This window comes from Myotis yumanensis, unplaced genomic scaffold (assembly GCF_028538775.1).
Source record: "Myotis yumanensis isolate MYYU_CA2020_CCGP unplaced genomic scaffold, mMyoYum1.0.hap1 SCAF_1, whole genome shotgun sequence".
NCBI lineage: Eukaryota > Metazoa > Chordata > Mammalia > Chiroptera > Vespertilionidae > Myotis > Myotis yumanensis.
The window spans coordinates 207,430,970-207,451,890 of record NW_027223752.1 but is presented as its reverse complement, the minus strand read 5'-3'; the positions used below and the strand labels follow the sequence as shown (position 1 = coordinate 207,451,890).

Genomic DNA, 20,921 nt, shown 5'->3' with positions numbered 1-20,921 from the left:
ATGGATCTTTTGTCAGAACATTGTTTTAAATGCACAGAATAAAATAAGGAGGATAACCAAGAAACGCAGTTAAACTGATCAAAATATTAAAAAGTAAATTTGTGATATGACAATACATGTGCTTTGTGACATAGAATAACATATTCTAAAAACTACTATAATTTCAAAGTGGTGATGAATGTAAATACTGTACTATGATGACGATCTCCATGATTATATTGGTGACAAAGTCACAGGTCCTGCTCAGTCTACTGTGCTTTATTGCCTTCATTCATAATTTAAGGAAATACTGAACTTCATTTAGAAGTTAGTGTAAACAAGAATGCAATCTCTTCCCTTCCAAGTTCACAGGCACCTGGATTCAAGATATTTGTAGATTGCAGGTTAAGAGCCCCCATAGGAGTTTTAGCACAACATTTCAAGGGCAGGGGAGATATTGGAAGAATTTTCCCCACTCCTATGGACTAAAATAACTAAAAGACTATAAGAAATTGTCTTCTTAACTTTAAACTCTAAATGAATTAAGAGGAGGGTTGATTTAGTTTTCTATGGTAGATTAAGATCCAGGAATCCAGCACGTCTTTAAGAGGAACAGTCACAAAAAGTTTGGCTCGGTTTTAGCAGAAAGGGTTCAGGATGTGAAATTCAGCTGTTGAATTTCAGCCCTGAATCTGCCCCTTACCTTCTTGGAATAGTCCTAATCATCATCAACCACTGCTATTTATTGAGTGATCGCTTATGCAAGACCATTTCTCAGCTGTTAGGGCACGCTGACCCACATTATCGCATTTAAGCCACAAAACAACTCGTGACATTTGAAGTATTTTTGTTTTATAGAAGAAGCTTAGTTACAGATGTTTAAGTGACTTGCCCAATCCATAGTTTCAGTTGCATATTAAAGAAAAAGAAATATAGGAGTACGGGGCCAAGCCTGTTAAGAGGCCCTGTGAAATACTCAGGGACCAAATCTCTCCCCTTTCTGTATTTTTTTTTTTTTTAGTTTACCTAATTGTGGAACATACATCTTTATTGATTTCAGAGAAGAAGGGAGAGGGATAGAAACATCGATGATGATGATGATGATGATAATGATAGAAACATCAATGATGAGAGAATCATTTATTGGCTGCCTCCTGCACACCCCCTACTGGGGATTGAGCCTGCATCCCTGGGCATGTGCCCTGACCGGGAATCAACCCAGGACCTCCTGGTTCATGGATTGATGCTCAACCATTGAGCAACACCAGCTGGGCCCTTTTCCGTTTTTACCAACCCTGGGTGTAGCCCTAGCTTCGTAGTCCAAGATGACCACTACTAGCCAGACACACCACATCCAGAAGGCAAGGTAGAGGAAAGGGCAGAAGGACATGCCAACCGTATTTTAAACTTTTTCCTAAAGCTTCCATACAACAGTTATAACTCATTGTCCCAAACTGAGCCACATGACTACACCTCACTGCAAAGGAGCTGGGAAATGTAGTCCTTACTGTGGGAAGCCATGCTTCTAGTATTAAGGAAATAGGGGGAAACCTAGTTGGTGAACAAGTCTGTGTCACTCAAGGGCAGTGGTGGAGTCAGGATTAGAACCCAGGGCTGTCTGGCTCTGGTGCCTGTGCTCTTACCCACCACGCTATAGCATCTCAGAGTCCCCATCTTGAAAATAGCGATGGTATTCTTGTGAGCCACCTATTTTGGAGGTAATTGGGGTTCATCTGAAGTCACAGGGATAAAAGGCTTTTTGGGAGAGGCAGTCAAGTTCTCACCCCCAGCTCTCTGCAGGAGCCACGTCTATCAGAATAATTTGCTATTTAGCTTTTTGGAGCTTCTTAATTTACATCGCTGAATCTGTTGTGCTTCCGTTACAGGCTCGGCTGCCTGTGAAGTGGATGGCGCCTGAAAGCATTTTCAACTGTGTGTACACATTCGAAAGCGATGTCTGGTCCTATGGGATTTTTCTGTGGGAGCTGTTCTCTTTAGGTAAAATGATTCTTGCCAAAGGCACCTTCATAGGCTCAGAGCATCTCTTAAGGTTTTTCCAGTGTCCTGCTTTCTTAGGATTAACACTGATTTGCAAACCATTTGTGCCTCAGGAAGCAGCCCCTACCCTGGAATGCCAGTCGATTCCAAGTTCTACAAGATGATCAAGGAGGGTTTCCGGATGCTGAGCCCTGAGCACGCACCTGCTGAAATGTAAGGGCCCGGGCACTTTCCTGCAGATTATGTTTCCCCTTTCATTTTTATTTTTAAAGACAGAAACCCAGATGTTGAGGGTTTTCGAGTAGGCCAGTTTGAAATGTCACTTGGTTCCTGTTTAAGGGCATCCTGGTCAAATGTCATTTCTGTAGCTTATTTTTATAATCTGTTGTCACCAAATACACAGAACGTTTTGGCAGCATCTCATACACAGAGTATGCCATGCAGTCTGTCCAGTTGCCCAGCCTGGAATCATTTTTGAAACAATTGCACGGCAGACGCCTGAAGCCAGGTGAAGGGCACTGAGGAGTGACGGCAAACGGAACCTCGTTTTGCAGGTATGACATAATGAAGACTTGCTGGGATGCTGATCCCCTGAAAAGGCCGACATTCAAGCAGATCGTTCAGCTGATTGAGAAGCAGATTTCAGACAGCAGCAACCATGTGAGTACAGGCCCAGGTCTCCCCTCTCTGTCCCAGGGTGTCCTCCTCCTCTGGCTCTGGGGGTGAGGACGCCCCTTCCCACCCCTTCTCTCCTTGGCTTAGGTTGTAAATAGGGCTTTGGATGGGAAAGTAAAGATAACGAAACAAGTTCTTTCTGCCTAACCCCCTGCTCTGAGCCAAAGAAGGATGTGAGATGGGGCGGGAAGAGAGTGAGGGCTTCGCATTCAGAAGTGTGGAAGTGGAAGTTTCCGTAAGGATTTTCCACCTGTCCTCCCCCACCCAAATGCTGGTCATGGGGTCTGCATGGGCTCTCACATGTCAGGGCCATTCAGCCTTTGGAGGGTTGGGCTCATGTGAACTAGAATAAAAGCGCGGAAAAGACAGCTTGTTGGCGCAGTGGGATGAGCTTCTGCTCAAACAAGCATAACCGGAAAATGGCACAGAGCTGTGCGCCCACAAGCCGTATAGGATGCAGAGTTGTCTGAAGTTGGGAGATCCTCCCAGCGATTTAGGGAGGCAGGAAGTTAAAGCCCAAATCCATATTTCTTCTGATTTTAAGAAAGACAGTGATCCTTACTTTGACTCGGATTTTTTTTTTTAAGTTGCTTTTGTTTCTGGATTTGGGCTTGGAGCTATCTTTCTTTTTTTCTAAGCGTACACCACTGGTATTTTTGGGTGAAAGCTTGCTCTTCTGGGTGGCAAAGTGTATTTCAAATTAAACAGCATTTTCCACCCAAGTGCTTGATTCTCAATGGAAGGGCCACCGCTTTCTCAGTAAATTACATCGGCTGTTGGGTTGTAGTTAGCTACCTAGATTTATAAACCTTTTAAATAGGTTAGGTAGTGCCTGTTCTAAAAAGTGTCCCAACAGAAAAGCACTTTTTTTTGCCATCACTTCCTACATCATCAGGCCTTGGGGGAAAGGAGGGGTAAACAAACTTGCATTTTCTTTTGTCAGTATGATTTGGGCTGCGAATGCCTTTAAACTCTCTGTGTAAGAGTCCTCCTCAAGTTATCTGGCATTCTGAAGCTACCACAGTGCCCCTTCGCCACTGTGTTCGGGGTGAGGATTAGTGTATTGACTGTGGACTTGTTTTCCTCAGATTTATTCCAACTTAGCCAACTGGAGCCCCAACCAGGAGAACATCGTGGTGGACCACTCTGTGCGGATCAACTCCGTGGGCAGCAGCACCTCGTCCACCCAGCCCCTGCTTGTTCACGACGACGCCTGAAGCAGAGCACATGCCTGGGGTCTCCCCGACACAGTGATCCCCATTCTTCTGGTTTCTGTGACTGTTTTTGTTTGACTTGCATCCTACTCCCAGAAAATGGACACCCCACTGTAATCCCGTCTTTATGAGCACACTTTAGTGGCCGATGCTTTTTGTCATCCGCCCTCATCCCCTTGCCAGGCCAGGGTTCAAACTGCATATATTCCCAATAGCAGAGTAGCTCCTGGTAACAACAACAACACATCTGAGTTGGAGAAAGGGAGTGTGAAATGGGCTTTAGGCACCTTGAGTCCTTTCTGAGCCTTCTCTAGTTTCTGTTCGAAAAGTCTGGTTGGTAGTGTATTTAAATAAATGGCAGTAGTCACCTTCAGCCCTTGTAGCCATCCATAATGACATGATGGTGCAGTGAGATTAGAAGCTGAAACCTAAGCCCCTGATGTGGAAAATAGAGCATGACTGGGACAAAGGTCAGAAGTCTATGAATGTCTGGGCTTAAGAAATCTCCTACTTCATGATGGGAATGAGATGTCGACCATGAAAAAAACGCTCCCTGAGCCTGAATGGAGACTTGCTGCTGAGCCGTGAGCCTGTGTCCTGCTGACCTGCTTTCTGGCCAGTTAGCTGTCAGGGCGCTGGATTGGAGAGAGGGCCACCCCCATTCACGTTGTATATACTCATCCTGCAATTGTACATGTTCATATACCTGAGGGAGGAAAACCCACAAGGTGTCTTTTCTGGATACGACTCTGCTCAAGTCTGCTGTATGTAGGAATAGATACAGAGCCAGGCAAGTGTGAAGGACACAGTTAGTGCTTTTTTTTTATTTTTTAAAGAAAAACCATAATTGTTAAGCACAATCTTAAGAACAATCTTCTTATGTAGCCAAGGAACTTGCTGTACAGATTCCCCAGAACACGCCTATTAGCTTCAGAATTCACTGCATGACTCCGGCAGGAGTGAGAAAACAGTGCTGTCTTGGTTTGGATGCTTCTGTAGCAGGAAAGAAAATTTAGATTCAGGCTCCTTTGTAGACATGTCTTGGACGCTGGGCCAGTATCTATATAAAGTGTGTATGTGTGCGTGCATGTGTGTGCTTATAGACACATCTTTTGGGCGCTATTTTTGCCCTGAGCCCAAGAGGGTCCTTAGTACCCAAGAAGTAGCTTGGCTTTCATTGTCCATATACTGCTCTTTATTCCCTTCACCTTGCTGTCCTGAGAAGCTTACCAAAAGCTCACATAGAGGCATGTAGGAAGCCGAGTGCCTAAAGTACCTATTTATTTGCAATCCACCGCCACTTAAGGCACTGCGTTATTTATACTGGACATACTGTACTCGTTCCTTAGACCTTATTAATGCTACTCTCCCACTGGAATGTATTTAAATTTTACCCTTTAGGTTGTAGCCTGGATATTATTCTTAGTTTACCTTCTCTTTCATCACTGCCCAACTACAAGAGGTCCATGTGGTACACGGCAAGGCTTCTGTGTTGTCTTGCAAGATGCAGGTCTGCTGCCTTCACGGTTCCCCCTTCCTAGTCCCTTAGGTGACATGTAGAGAACTGTGGCCATTTATCTGGAAGTAACCATTTGCACTGGAGTTCTATGCTCTCGCACCTTTCCAAAGGTAACCGGTTTCGGGGTTTTGTTGTCAACGTAAGAGATTGTCGCTGTTTGCCATACTTGGAAAATTTCCTTTACGTTGCTGTTGACTTCAATTAGAGTAAGAAAAGTGGTTAACTGTAGATGTCTAGGTACTTCAGGGGCACTTCACTGAGAGTTTTGTCTTGGATATTCTTGAAAGTTTATATTTTTATAATTTTTTTTGGTTGTTACATCAGATGTTTCTTTGCAGTGGCTTAATGTTTGAAATTATTTTGTGGCTTTTTTTTTTGTTTGTAAATATTGAAATGTAGCAATAATGTCTTTTGAATATCCCCAAGCCCATGAGTCCTTGAAAATATTTTTTATATATACAGTAACTTTATGTGTAAATATGGAAACAGTGCAAGTTTAAAGGATGTTGGTGTTCTATGTGTTTTTTTCCTGATATGTTGTCCAACTGTTGACAGTTCTGAAGAATTCTAATAAAAATGTAAATATATAAATCAAGTAAATTGTTTGATTATTTCAAGCTGAAATTAAACTTTAAAGTGGTGAGGTGCACTCACCTGGACATTAGGAAGTTTTGTTCCCAGTGTGCACAGGATCCATGCCAGACTCAGATCACTGGGATTTACATACTTGAAAATTTAAGACATTTATTAAGGATTTGATATGTGCTATATTTTCTTATCCTATTCTTAAAATTCATGGTCTTCATTTACATTGAAAAATACAGAAAATGTTTGGAGAATTCTACACATCACTATGATTATTGTTAGGTTGACTCATGTGGAATGACCATTTTTGTGGGCAAAATAATGGTCAGATAGTAACAGTTTTATGTGACTTCAGCTAATATAACTAACACATTTCCTCCTACAAGAGACTAAAACATGAATTCGCAAGGTTGACATGAGGAGTCTCCCACACAAGTGGTTTGTATTCTCGTTGCTTGGGTTTTGAAGAGAAGCCTGTTCAACTTGGGATGTTCCTGCCCCACCTTTCAATCCTCACTTGCTTCTAGAACTGAGCTAAGTTCTAGCACTCGCTTGGAGGGAGGTACTTCTGCCTGTGAGCTCAGGGCCACCTAGGGCTGGAGCATCCTGGGTGATCAGGAGGTCTTGTCCAGAGCAGCGGATCCTGCATACAGCCTGTGAATTCTCCCAGCTTGAAACCAAGAACCACCCTGAACACGTAATCCTATTAAGATTGTGTTAGGCACACAAAACACCATCAGTCTCGATTTCCTTTATTGACATGGCATCTACCCCTGCAGAAGTGTCTCCTGGGGGAAAGGGAAGGGGGAAAGGTGACCTGTAATGAAGAGGAATCTTTTTGAGGGAGGGAATTATGTGGCCATGAACATGTCAATAATCAGTGAAACACTGACCACAGTTCAGTCAGGTGATTTTCATTATTTCAGACAGGAATGAATGCTAACTGACCACAAAACAAGTCATTTCTGAGTGTTTCCAGTGCCATTTGGATTTTTTCATGTGAGCGAAATCTTGAGTTAGAAGCAGTCCACTGCCCCTGTACTTTTAGTCTGTAGCTATGTCCCTCCCTAGCCCAGCTTTCAATAGCAAAGTGTAGTCCAGGCTCAAATTGGGTTCAAATATTTTTGCTACTCCTGTCTACCACTTGCTGCTGTGTGATATTGGGCAGATTAGCTCTTGAAATCTCAGTTCCCGTAATAGTGGTATCTACTTTGATGTACTAATATGAAGCTGTCAAGACTGCCTTGTTTGTATACATACATAGTGCTCAAAATTGTAACTTTGGTCATGGCTGATTAGTCTTAGGAGGAAGCAAGAAGATACCCCTATACCCATGGTCGGCAAAACACGGCTCGTGAGCCACATGCGGCTCTTTGGCCCCTTGAGTGTGGCTCTTCGGCCCCTTGAGTGTGGCTCTTCCACAAAATACCACATGCGGGCGCAGAAACTTTGAGCCCATGCGCAGAAGTCGGTATTTTGTGGAAGAACCACACTCAAGGGGCCAAAGAGCCGCATGTGGCTCGAGAGCCGCAGTTTGCCGACCACTGCCCTATACCAGCATAACTCAGTTGTTACCCCATAAAGAATTATGCAGTTGCCCTGGCTAGTGTGGCACAGTTGGAGTGTCATCCTGTATACTGAAAGGTGATGGGTTCAATTCCCAGTCAGGGCAAATACCTAGGTTGTGGGTTTGGTCCTGTTTGGGTTGCATACTACGGAGGACAATCAATGAATGTTCTCTCTCTCTCTCTCTCTCTCTCTCTTTCTCTCTCTCTCTCTCTCTCTTCCTCCTTCCCTTCCTGCACTCTCTAAAATCAATAGACCTACCCTCGGGTGAGGAATAAAAAGGATGATACAGTCTAAAATTTTCTTGTTTTTCTCTTCCATGCAAATGATGTTGTATTAGTTTGCTTTGAAACTTGACTCATAGAGAGTTCTGTTTTATTAAAATCCCAACGTTTTGGCTAGGAATTTAAGGCTCTCTGTTCTTGTCCCAGCCTTCCTTCTGGTCTTTTTCCCCAGAAGGAAAAAGTGCCCATTAATATACCCCACTCTTCTGATTCCACCCTCAGACTTCACATTTTGTTCTTTCCCAACAGCCCCCCGCTTTCTCAACTCCTGGAAACTGCTCTGAGTTGCCATGGTGCTCCATACTCCTTACAATCTATTCTGCCTGGCAATGTAATTATTTGGGTTCTGATCTTATCTCCTTACCCCACAGTATCCAGACTTAAAAAAAATCCAATCGACACAAATACCTATATGTTCTAGAGTCATTGGCTTTATTATTTACTTGTTAAAATATTTAATTATCCAGAAACTCAGAGGTTCAACTGCTCTGAGGTCATAAGAGGTTACAACTTGCTAACTCAAGTTCACTTACTAGTACCCAGAGCCAGAATCTGAATCCAGATCTGAGTCTCTGTACTTCAGTGATGGCACATATCTGGTCTTCCCATGCTGGCAGGCCCCCTCCCTTGTCCATGCAGCCATCTCTCATCTCTCAGTACTCTCCCATGGGCCTGGAGTCTCAATCTCCAGGAAGCCCAGAGGAATCAACTGGAATTGGTCTACGGGCAAACGTACCTCTCACCTTTAAATCATTGTCAAGTTTCAGTTTTCTTGAGGCACAGGTGTTCTCTATCTCAGCCGCTCCTGAAGCTGCTAGCACAGTGCTTCGTGCATGGTTAATTAATACACTCTGAATGAATAATTAAACATTCCATCGTCTTGGAGTAAGGAAAAGCCATCTGGGAGGAAATGGGTCCAGAAAAGATAGGAAATAGAAGAAAACACAACTTTCCCCCAGAGTGGGACCTAGAAAGACCGCTCCATTTCACACTAGGCATGAGGCTTTGAGGAGAAGGGAAAGGGGAACCGGGAAAGTTCTTTGGGCAGCCATACAGCTGCTGTGTGGGAAGGAGAAGTAAAGGAGGACTGGGGTGCATGGGGAAGGGTGGAGGGGAAGGGAAAGTAGCAGAAATTCTCTTCCTTATTCAGAAGGTGAGGAAGGCCTTGAAGGTAACAAGAAGAAGTCTTGGGCTAGAAGCTGAAGACTGAGGAGACCTCCCCGACTCCAGGCTTGACCCTAAGAGAGGTGCCTCAGGGCCAGCATCTCCACCGGGAAACGCCCCCCAGGAGAGGTCTTGGGATCAGCTGGGCAGCCTTCCTTCAGGTTAATTTTTCTAAAGGAAGGATGTCAGCTTGCTAAGGCTGCTGTAACAAAGGACCACAAACTGGGTGTCTTAAAAACACTTACTCTCTCAGTTCTGGAGGCTGAAGTCCAAGATCAGGGTGTTGGCAGGGTTGGTGCCTTCTGAGGGCTGTGAGAGCACCTGGATTGCCGCTCAGCTTCTGGTGGTTTTCTGGTAATCTACAGTGTTCTTCGGCTTGTAGGTCTCTGCCTTCTGTACATGCTGTTCTTCCTTAGTGTGTGTATCTATATCTAAATTCTCTTTTTATATAAGAACACCTGTCATGTTGGATTATAAGCCCACCCTATTCTAGCATGACCTCATCTTAACTATATCTGCGGTGACCTTATTCCCAGATAAGCTCACCTTCTGAAATACTGGGGGTTACAGTTATGACTTCAATATATTAATTTGGTGGGACTCAATTTAATCCATAATAGAAAAGTCTCAAAACTCTCTTCATTGTAGCAGGTGACTGTAGTCCTGAAATTGGCTCTGTAAAAACTCTAAGAAACTTCAACAATGATCTCCAAGGTGTCAATTTCAGGGCACTCTTTTAGATTATTATATAAAAGTGTCTAGAATAGTAGCAGATGCTCAATACTTACTGAAGGAATGAAACTTCATGCAATGGGGACCCCTCTTCCCTGGAACTTGCCTCCTTGCCTGCCCTCCCTCCTCGTCTCTCAGTTTTCCTCGGTCACCTCTTTACAGGGCAGAATTCCAGGTGGGTCCTTTATGGTCTTCTTTCATCTGACATGCTCTCACTAAGTTCTGGTCTATCTCATCTAATCTCTGGGATGTGGCTGTTACCTACCCACTGACAATTTTCAACTATGTCTCTGATATTTTCCCATTATGGAGACTGGTATTGCCAGGTAAAATAGGACACCCAGAAAATGTCTCATGCAATATTTGGGACACATCTGAAATTGAAACTTGACTGAAATTGAAATTTAACTGGGTATTCTTGCTAAATCTAAAAACCCTCGTCTTGATTTTGGGTCTCTTCAGGTTAAGGACTACACCAATAAACCATTGAATATTCCAGGTTTAGCAAGGGGAAGAAAGGTAGAGTTTCAGTGATTGTAAAGAATGTAGGAAGAGCCCTACTCGGTTTGGCTCAGTGGATAGAGCGTCAGCCTGTGGACTGAAGGGTTGTGGGTTTGATTCCGATCAAGGGTACATACCTTGGTTGCAGGCTTGATCCCTGGCCCTGATTGGGGCAGGTGTGGGAGGCAACCAATCAATATGTCTCTCTCACATCGATGTGTCTCTCTGTCTCTTCCCCTTTCCTCTACTCTGTCTCTCTCTCTGTCTCAAAAAAAGGAGGAACTTTGTTTTTCGAAGATTTGTAGGTGGCAAATCTTAGATTTGCTGACTAAATTATTTCACCTTCATTCTTGAAAAATATTTTCACTGTATATAGAGCTCAATGATGGCAATTATATTTTTCTGCAGGGTTATTTCCACCCTCTGGTTTCCATTGCTGCTGCTGAAAAGTTAGATCAGTCTGTTCTTTTAAAGATAGTCATCTATCTGTTTTCCTTTATTGCTCCCAACATTTTCTTTGGTCTTTATAGTTTCACTATGATATGTCTAAGCTTGAATTTCTTTCTATTTGTCCTTATCTGTGGTTCTCTGGTCTTCTTGAATTTATGGATTGATGTTTTTCATCAATACTGCAAAATTATCATCCCTTTTTAAGTTGCCTCTGCCCAGCCTGTTTCTCTTCTACCTCTTGGATTCAATTCAATGCATCTTACAGCATCTCACTTTATCTTCCATATCTCTTAATCTTTCTTTCATATTTTTGTTCTTTTTGTCTTTCTACACTGTATGCAAGGTAATCCTCCTTCAGCTCCTGTCCATGGAGAATAATTTTAGCATCTTTATTGAGGTATAATCTACTCATAAGTGTATAAATCAGTGATTTTATTAAATTTATAGTTTTGTAACCATGATGCAATTTTCGAGTATTGCTATGATCCTCAACGTTTCCCTCATTCCTCTTTGCAGTTAATAGGTGTCCAAATGATTTTAACAAACTAGTTTCCAGTGATTCTTGACTTGTAAGATGACACCACATATTTGACCCTCTTGTAGTCTGCACTCATTCATTGAGCCATTTATTTGCTCTGGGATCTTTCTAAATGCTTTGGTCATATAAATGACAGTGATAATTGGTAGGTTGCTTTGTTTGGATGATTATCAGTGATGATGACAATGGTGACACGATGATGATGATAGCTACCATTTGTTTAATGCTTACATATCACTTTATTTAAGACTCACAATAACACTAGGAGGTAGATATTATTTTTCTGCATTTACAGGTGAGAAAACCTTGTCTCTGAGTGGCTCACATCTTTCCCTAAACCTCATGGCTATGGGCAGTGAAGTTGAGAAGCAAGCTCTAGTTTGTCTGATCTCTGAATCCCAGGATTTTGAACAGCAGTGTCACCAATCCAGTTGGATAGGAGCATGCCCTTTATTGGGTTTCTCCGGGCTTTGTATGACCTTTTAGCCATTTCATTTCAAAAACACAAAGTATAGGGAAGGGAAAATCAAGTAAATCACTCTGCTACTCATTATTACCAGCTTCTCTAAATTCTGGAGAGAATGGCAGTTGAAGGAAAAGTTAATGTGAGGCTTTGGAATTCGCTGTTGATTTCACAGGTTCATGATCTGCCCACTCCCTTATGCACCATGTGAACTTCCCCATATCCTCCAAGAACATTTTTCTCTTCATGTTTCAAAGAACAGTCTTGTTCACTTGAGCTTCGTGCGAAAGAAATGTGTTTGCAGAGGGGGGTTGTGGTCTGAAGTGTAGAGCGGAGCATTAGAGAGAGAGAGAGTAAATCAAGAATTTCAGATCAGTGAGAATGTGGGTGAAAATACCACCTTTTCTTTGCTTCAACAGTTGTTATTGTTGGTTAGAAATTAACAAGCTGTTGCCCATATGTCTCCTTCACTATTGATTCCACTTTTGTTGGTTAAATGTAGTTCTTATGATGTGGGTTCTTCTATGAGGGGTTTAACCTCACACGTGCTGGGGTCCTCAGGGTAGATGCTCCTAGGTGAAATAAATGATCTCGAGTGGCTCACCTGTGTGTCTCTGTCTGTGCTTGGCTTTGAAGTAAGGGTGCTTTTTCAAGCACGGCAGCAGGACTGTGGTGCATTTTATGAGACTGACCTTTTTCTTTGTGGTCTGTGGCTTAGCAGACACTCTTGTTCTATAACAAATGAAGAATGAGGACAGGCAAAAGGATGTCTTCATGGCTGCTGGTCTCAGGATGCATTCGAGGGCAGCTGAAAACATTCGTGTCCACACAACAGGCCACCCAGCCTGAGTGCCAAATCTCCTGTATAGGGCATCACTTGCCTCTCATCGGGATGCATTTTACTCTTGTGGAATGTTTGGTGTAGAAAATCGGAGTGGGTGAACTGACTTTACTGCTTACATCCACATATTTCAGTTGACATTATACATTAATATGGTGTGGAAATAAATTTCTTGTTTTTAATTTTTCAATTACATTTTACATTCAATCTCATTTTGTATTAGTTTAAGGTGTTCAGCATAGTGGTTAGATAATCATATACTTTACAGGGTGTTCCCCTGATAGCTCCAGTACCCACCTGGCACCATACATAGTTATTACAATGTTATTGACTATATTCCCTATACTGTACTTTACATCCCTGTGATTATTTCGGAACTACCAATTTGTACTTCTTAATCCCTTCACCTTTTTCACCCAGTCCCCCAAACCCCCTCTCCTCTGGCAACCATCAGTCTGTTCTCTATATCTGAGTCTATTTAAATTTTTTTTGTTAATTTATTTTGTTCTTTAGATTCCACCTATAAGTGAAATCATGTAGTATTTGTATGACTTATTTCACTTAACATAGTTCCTTCTAGGTCAGAGGTGGGGAACATCCAGCCTTCAGGCCATGTAAGGCCCAATAAATCATTTGGTCTGGCCCTGCCAAGACATTAGTGGTGAGTTAATTAAATGTTTGACCAATTATAGCAGGCTATTTTTTAAACTGATAATTTTGTATGGTCTATAAATGATGTTATAAATATCCAAATGGCCCTTGGCAGATAAAAGGCTCCCTATCCCTGCTCTAGATCCATCCATGCTGTCCCAATTGCAAAATTTCATTATTTTTATGACTTAGTAATATTCCATTGTATTTATGTCATACCACTTTTAAAACCACTTGTCTGTTGATGAGTACTTGGGTTAGTTCCATATCTTGGCTATTGTAAGTAATGCTGCAGTTAACAAAGGGGTGCATATATTCTTTCAAATAAGTGTTTTGGGTTTCTTCAGAAAAATACTCAAAAGTGGAATCGCTGGGTCATAAGGCAGTTCTATTTTTAATTTTTTAGGAACCTTCATACTGTTTTCCATAGTGGCTGCACCAATCTGTATTACTAGTAAGTGTGGAAATAGTTTTCATTTGCTGAGCTATCCAATAAGCAACTGCATGGAGTGACTTTGTTGAGAAGGATACAGAGTCCCCAAACAGACTCAGTGAAAAAGAATTCTGTCATTGATTAGTTATGTCTGCCTGGTCATAGCAATGGTGAATACAGCGCATGTGCTAACTCATATAGCACCTAAGTGCTTTACATACATAGTTAATACTATCTGATCTTCTAAACAACCATATGCAATTGTTATTATTTTATAGGCATAAGAATCTTATATAATAAAAGGCTAATATGCAAATTGTCCCCTCAACTGGAAGTTGGACAGGGAGTTCAACCGGGAGTTTGACCACGGGATGGGGCTGGCCAGCCAATCACCCGCAGCCCCGCCCCCCATCAGTGTGGGCCAGCTGGACCCCACCCGTGCACGAATTCATGCGCCGAGTCTTTAGTAAAAAATAATTATATCTTAAGGCATAGACAGGTCAAGTAACTTGACCAAGGTTAACTAGCTAGTATGGGACTGAGGCAGGATTTGAATCCAGGGAGTCTAGCTTCAGAGTTTGGGTTTTGAGCCACTGTGTCAAACTGTCTCTATGTATCTGTTATCCTATTGTGATCAAGGTTGACTACCTGGGTCAGCCTGGTTCAGGAAAGGCCTCACATTTTTCCTGGCCTGGGATACAAGGATGGGTCTTCTTCACTGTGATGCTTACTAACCATGAGCTTCATGGGTGTCTATTGCCCTTCTTTCTTCCTGGCTGACAAGGACTTAGGTTCCTGACCTTGAAAAATGAGATGCCTTCCTCAAACAGAGAAAGAGGAAGTCCCATGGGTGAGTAGATGCTCCTAGCATATGTGGGTGACAATTTAACCCAGGTCTCTGAAATGCATAGTGTCTGGAGGTGACAGGGAACGTTGAAGACCATGGACTAGTGTAAGGTGTTCCAAACCTGTCACTTGCCCTACCTGTGCCTCTATTTACCACTTAGGTGACCTTTTTTTTTTCTCTTAAGTGACCACTTATTAAGCGCTAAGCCCTTAACTGTATGATTTCATTGTTTCCTCACAACAGCCCTGCGTCACACAGATGAGGAAACTTAGACTCAGGGAGATTAAATACATTTTGTTTGACTTCAAAGTCCCTCTCAATGCAATCAGAAATGTTCACCATTTTTAGTGGTGTTGATGCTGAATCCAAGTTAAGTAGAAATTGCAAGATGTAAAACAGACAGCGGCACAAGAGTCCCTTGTTTGCCAGGGACTCACCCCTCTTTCCTATAGCTACCCCAGACTCTCTGGTCCTTCGCAGACCACATTTGGGAAACCATTGAAAGCCCCTGCAGTTTAGCAGAGTGAAATCCCGCCTTGCCTCGGTGTGGTGTGGTTGACTGTGCTGCCCTCCTCTTGCTGGAAGGTTTCCTGTCCTGTGGTGCGCTGGGGGCATTCCCCGGCCTCTTACAGACAGACTCCCCTTTTGACTCACCATGAAGACGAGGAAGGAAGTACACCTTCCGTCTGCAAGTTTTCCAGACTTCTCCAGCGACATTTTGTTTTCAAATTTCTGTTTAATTTGTATATAACATACTATTTTTGAAAGATTTGTTCGACTTATTGGTATTCCCCCTTAAGTAATTAATGTTAACTTTGATTTTCTTTTTTACAACTATATACACACGTATTTTTCCCTGTTATTTAAAGAAAGGAGATCACTATATATTCAGCAACAAGCATTTTTAACTTCCACGGTATCATAATTATCACTCCAGATCACCCCATAAAAATTAGACATAATTTCCCACAGTATGGACATACCAAAACCCTGATGTTTTTAGATAAGAATTTGTCACATTAGCTATTAGAAGTCAAAGGTCTTATATTTTTGGTTCACTTCTAACAAATGTGTGGCATGCATGTATTCATTTGGGTTAAAAGCTAAGTTAGGGGAAGTATGTGATAATATTTTTTGGTCCGTTTATTAAATAAAGACGCGTGATGTGAGGGTCTAAGAGTATGTCCGGCAAGGTGCACATGCTTACTAAACGTTAAGCCTGAATGTATAATATCCTTTTGTAAGTAAAAATGGTGCAAGAAAGTACAAGGAATTGATTTTTATTCAATGTATTTTAAAAGTAAGATTATTAGTTTTTCTTAGGTGTCTAAAGGAAATTGGGAGAAAAGGAGTTATTTTCCAATCAAACGCATGCTTCTATGGTTCAGTTGCCTATGATTAAAATACAGCCAAACCACAGCAGGGTTACATTAGATATTCACTGTTCAGATAACAATAGGTTATCACTTTCTCTCTGAACTGCTCTCCAATGATTGCAACTCCCCTACCCCCAAGAATGTCAATCTTTACCCCTGTTTGGGCTGATTAGTAAAGCCGTAGTCTGCTTTTAACCGACAATGGAAATAGCTACACTCCAGGTACTTGTCAGGCAGCATAACCTCCAACTCCCTAACATCCAGAACTCATCAAAAGCCCAGTTGATGGAAACAATGCATATGCACAATGTCTAAAGAGTAATCAGTTCATCTCCCCCTCTCCTTTGAAGTTCAAGTTCTGTCCAGGAACATAAGAAAGCTGTGTGCACGGACTAGTTTCTATAGTGCTGTAACCCCAGAAATGCTTTTCTGAATTCTACATTGGGTTATCCCATCAGCTTCCACCTTAGATTAAGGAAATTCTAAAATATCGTGATTGTGATTATTGTTTGGTGTTTGGAGTTGAAAAGACCTGAGTTTTAATCCCAACCCTGCCATCTATTAACAGTAAGACTTTAGGTGAGTTACTTTCTCTGAGCTATGTAATATTGTGTACCAACTATACTTAAATTTATATGCATATACCCAGGAAAAAGAAAATGAAGAGCAGCTCCTAAATCATAGGCTGTTTGTAGAATTAAATGAGAGAATCTTTGTTAAGTTCTGGCAGTTGAGTACTGAATTCATGTCTTCCTGGAGTAGCTATTATTTACCCAGAGCCCTCTAGGCCCCCTGCAAATCATAAAGACTTATATTCACACCCATGAACTGTGGGCAAGTTTTATTCTCTAGTTTGTCCATCCCCTTAGGCTCACACCAGCCAAGTTGTATGCTTACCAAAGTCAATGGTTTTGTTCCAAAATATATTGTCAGTTGAATTTATCATAATGATGTATTTTGATATTTATATTAAAATGTTCCAAAACATATGACTGGAATCTACACTAATAAAAGAGAAACATGGTAATTAGCGTACAACCGCTACCCTTCCCATTGGCTAATCAACATATCCTTATGCAAATTAACTGTCAGCCAAGATGGCGGCTGGCAGCCATGCACTGAAGCCAGCAGGGAGGCTTGCTTGCTTCAGTGACGGCGAACTCCAACGTTCCCCGCCTGCCGCTGCCGGCCTCTAAGCTGCAACTCTAAGCAACTATGTACTATGTATTCAGCCAGGCTTCAGCCAGCCAGACTGCAACATTGTATCAATGTTTTCAGCAGCTAGGCCTCAGAGCTAAAGCTGGCCCAGAAAAAAGAAAAAAAGGAGCGGTTGGGAGCTTCAGTCACCCGCTTCCAGAAAACAGCCCTCAGCCCCTCACCCAGACTGGCCAGGCACCCCAGTGGGGACCCCCACCCTGATCCAGGGCACCCTTCAGGGCAAACCAGCCAGCCCCTACCCATGCACCAGGCCTCTATCCTATATAGTAAAAGGGTAATATGCCTCCCGGCACCAGGATCAGCGGAGCAGCAAGGCTCCCGGCACCGGGATCAGTGTGAAAGGGGGGCAGCGCCCAAACCCCCTGATCAGCCCTGCTCTGTGCCTGATGGGGGGAGCTCCCCAATCCCCTGATAGGTCCTGCTCTGTGCGTGACAGGGGAAGGTGCCCCAACCCCCTGATCAGCCCTGCTTTGTGCCTGATGGGGGGAGCTCCCCAATCCCCTGATCGGCCCTGCTCTGTGCATGACAGGGGGTGGCGCCGCAACCTCCCCATCGACCCTGCCTTGAGTGTGACAGGGGGTGGTGCCCCAACCCCCCAATCGGCCCTACCCTGAGCGTGACTGAGGGTGGCATCGCAACCTCCCGATCCACCCTGCTCTGTGCATGACAGGGGGCAGCGCCCCAACTCCCCAATCGGCCCTGCTCTGAGCCTGACCAGGGGCTGCACCTAGGGATTGGGCCTGCCCTCTGCCACCCGGGAGCAGGCCTAAGCCAGCAGGTCGTTATCTCCCGAGGGGTCCCAGACTGCGAGAGGGCAAAGGCCGGGCTGGGGAACCCCGCCCCCGAGTGCACAAATTTTTGTGCACTGGGCCTCTAGTTATTTCAATAAAAATCAAGGGACATATTTGGAAAGACTTCATAAAGGTGAATGGCCAAGAAAAGTTGCTGTTAGAGTAGAAAGGCTATAAAAAATCTAGAAGAAGTACATACTCAAAAGGCTATACAAATTGTCTAATTTAACACTCCAATTTATCTCCATATTATAAATGATGTATTGTGAATGTGACTTATAGAAGAATGATGGCACAATAACTCAAATCAAGGAAAGGGCATTGCCCTACAAGGAAAGATTGGGGAATAAAGGTATATTCATAGGGTTAATTTAAATAAAAAGTGTAAGGTATGTTTGTATCATGATGTTTTTGTATCACAATTCCTCTACTTTAAACAGTGTTGCTTTTTGTTTTTAAATCAACCAATGAGTTACTGTGCTCAGATCACTTCTGCTATACTAATATCATGAACAGCATTTTTAAGACCCACAAGAGAAATCTCTTTCCAACTCCAGAACAAGGGCTTTTCCATGAAAAGAAATGTTTTCACCACATGGATTTTGTGAATCAAATCATTGTTTTTCCTCTTTGTAGTCACTTCTAGAAAGGTTAGAACCAAATGAGTGATCTGCCCTTTACAAACGGAGACAATTTGATGTTAAGCACTTTGTACTAATCTCACAAGGAGCTTGTCTCCTGGTTTCCCCTGACTTAATTTTGCCATAGATAATTTTAAGGTTTATGTGATTTTATACTAGAGGCCCGGTGCATGAAAATTTGTGCACTTGGGGTGGGGGGAGGTCTCTCAGCCCAGTCTGCACACTCTCATAATCTGGGACCCCTCGGGTAGGGTCCAGTCCCATCACAGCATGGCTCTGGTTCTCTGGGCCTGCGGGCCAGGAGGGAGGGACCAAGAGGCCAGTTCGATCACAGCATGGCTCTGGTTCCCTGGAGCCTATGGAAGAGGGGAGGGACCAATATTCCCAGATCGAAGCATAGCTCTGGTTCCCCAGAGCCTGCAGACTTGGGGAGGGACCCAGAGGCCAGTCTGATGGCAGCATGGCTCCGTTCCCACAGCTCCCTCCCACCACTGCACTGCGGGCAGCTGGGACCCAGGACTGACTCCCGTCGTGGGCCGCTGGGACCCAGGACTGACTCCTGCTGCGCCGGCCAGGACCCTAGCCTGGTGTTTGGTCGTCTGTCTGGACGTTTAGGTCGTGACGGACCCTAGCTCTTTATATATTAGTATAACTTAATGTATCACACTGTCTCGCTTCCCCAAATACCCCCTTAGCCTCCCTACAGGTCCCCGCTTGCCCCATCACTGGCTCTGGGGAAACTTAGCCTAATGCTTCCCTGAACTCAGGCTTTGGAAAATGAAGGCTGCAAAAGGGAGGCGATGTTGTCTTCTGGAAACGTTTGCCTGTCACACAAGTGAATCTCTCAACAAACTGTACTGCCACATCTGGAAAAGAGTTTTCAGCCTGGCAAGCATTAGCCAGTGCACAGAATATAACTCGGGGCTTCACAGTTTGTCTCATCTGGCTGGAGACTGGTCCTAACAAGTAGCAGCATTTCAGCTGCAGGTTTCCGAGAGCGCCCCGATTACACACCAGAAAACACAGAGCACCACTTCATCGTTGTGGCTAGTGGACTGGTATTTATTACAAAGGAGGCGGAGGGACACAATGGAGGGAACTCTTCTTCAGACCTGTTGGATCCACCCCTACATGCTGCTCAGCACCGACATGACCAAGTAGGGTCATCTCAGCTCCGTGGGGTTGGGTGCGGCATCTTTGAAACGAGGCGGTCATGACATATCAGTGATTTTCAAAATATTCAGTGAGCATGAGGATGGGAGTGGGTGGGACTTGCTTTAACCAGAGCGACCTGACTTTTATCTGGTTTTGTATATCTTGTTAGAAGAAAAAGTTCTACTCGAAGCAAGAAAAAGGTCTTAAAAACTTCTGGATTGGTTGATTTCTAGGGTTTCTGACTCTGTGACTGCAGCCAAATCTACTGAGAGCAAGCGACGACCTTTCTCTTGATTGTTGTCCTCACAAGGCCTCTCTTAGATGTGAGCACATGGTAGCAGCAGCCCCAGCCAAGGGCTTTGAACCTAGAGAAGCAACATCAAGACTGAACCCTCCTGGGAGGTGCACAGCTCCTTGGGAAATATGAGCTGCTGGTGCAAGCTTCCTACCCTGGCTTTGGCCGTCGCTCTCCCCTGCCCCTTCTCAATAAATGCTTATTGAATGACTAGAGGCTCAGTGCATGAAATTTGTCCACTCAGGGGGTTCCCTCAGTCCGGCCTGTGCCCTCTCGCAGTCTGGGAGCCCTTGGGAGATGTCCAACTGACAGCTTAGGCCCTCTCCCTGCTGCGCTTGCCAGCTGTGAGCCTGGCTCAGGCTTCTTGCTGAGTGGCGCTCCCCCTATGGGAGCGCATTGACCACCAGGGGGCAGCTCCTGCATTGAGCGTCTGCCCCCTGGTGGTCAGTGTGCGTCATAAAGACCAGTTGTTCTGCTGTTTGGTTGATTTGCATATTAGCCTCTTATTATATAGGATTGCTTATTGAGAAGATAGACCCTGGAATCAGACTGCCTGGAATTGAATCCCCAGCTCTATCACTTTATCAAATGTGTGACTTTGGGCAAGTTACTTAACTTCTCTGAATCTCAGTTTTTCCATCTGAAAAATGGGGCTAATAGTACTGAGCTCATCTCATAGTGTTGTTATGAAGATTAAGAGGTAATACAGGTAAAGTCCTTAACACAGTGTTTGGCACGTGGCAAATACACTGTAGGGGCTTGCTGATTAGCTTGGGTATTGCTAATCAGAAATTTGCAGGGTAGAGAAAGAAGGGAAAGAGAGTTCAGGGATCCATATTAAAAACATAGGCTTTCCTTTCAGTAACTCAATGAGGGAATTTGCTTTTATTGGAATTCAAAAGAAAAAAAAGTGGTGTATAAGCCGCAGTTCCGTGCACTTGTCTTTCTCCCCTGGGTCTCATACTCTCTTCTTTCTGTATCCCTCCCTTTCCTTTTATTTTTTTT

At 43.6% G+C, this 20,921-nt stretch overlaps 1 protein-coding gene across 4 annotated transcripts in view; it reads left to right on the top strand.

Annotated features, from left to right (window-relative positions):
• KIT (KIT proto-oncogene, receptor tyrosine kinase) overlaps positions 1-5,985 on the top strand; it is an 80,296-nt gene extending 74,311 nt beyond the window's left edge. For all 4 annotated transcript variants that reach the window (XM_070396549.1, XM_070396532.1, XM_070396540.1 and 1 more), the window contains exons 18-21: positions 1,866-1,977; positions 2,091-2,190; positions 2,532-2,637; positions 3,741-5,985. In XM_070396549.1, the coding sequence (XP_070252650.1) occupies positions 1,866-1,977; positions 2,091-2,190; positions 2,532-2,637; positions 3,741-3,869 (447 nt within the window). In that variant the 3' untranslated portion in view covers positions 3,870-5,985. The remainder of the gene's footprint in view (positions 1-1,865; positions 1,978-2,090; positions 2,191-2,531; positions 2,638-3,740) is intronic.
• The last annotated feature ends 14,936 nt before the right edge of the window (positions 5,986-20,921 follow it).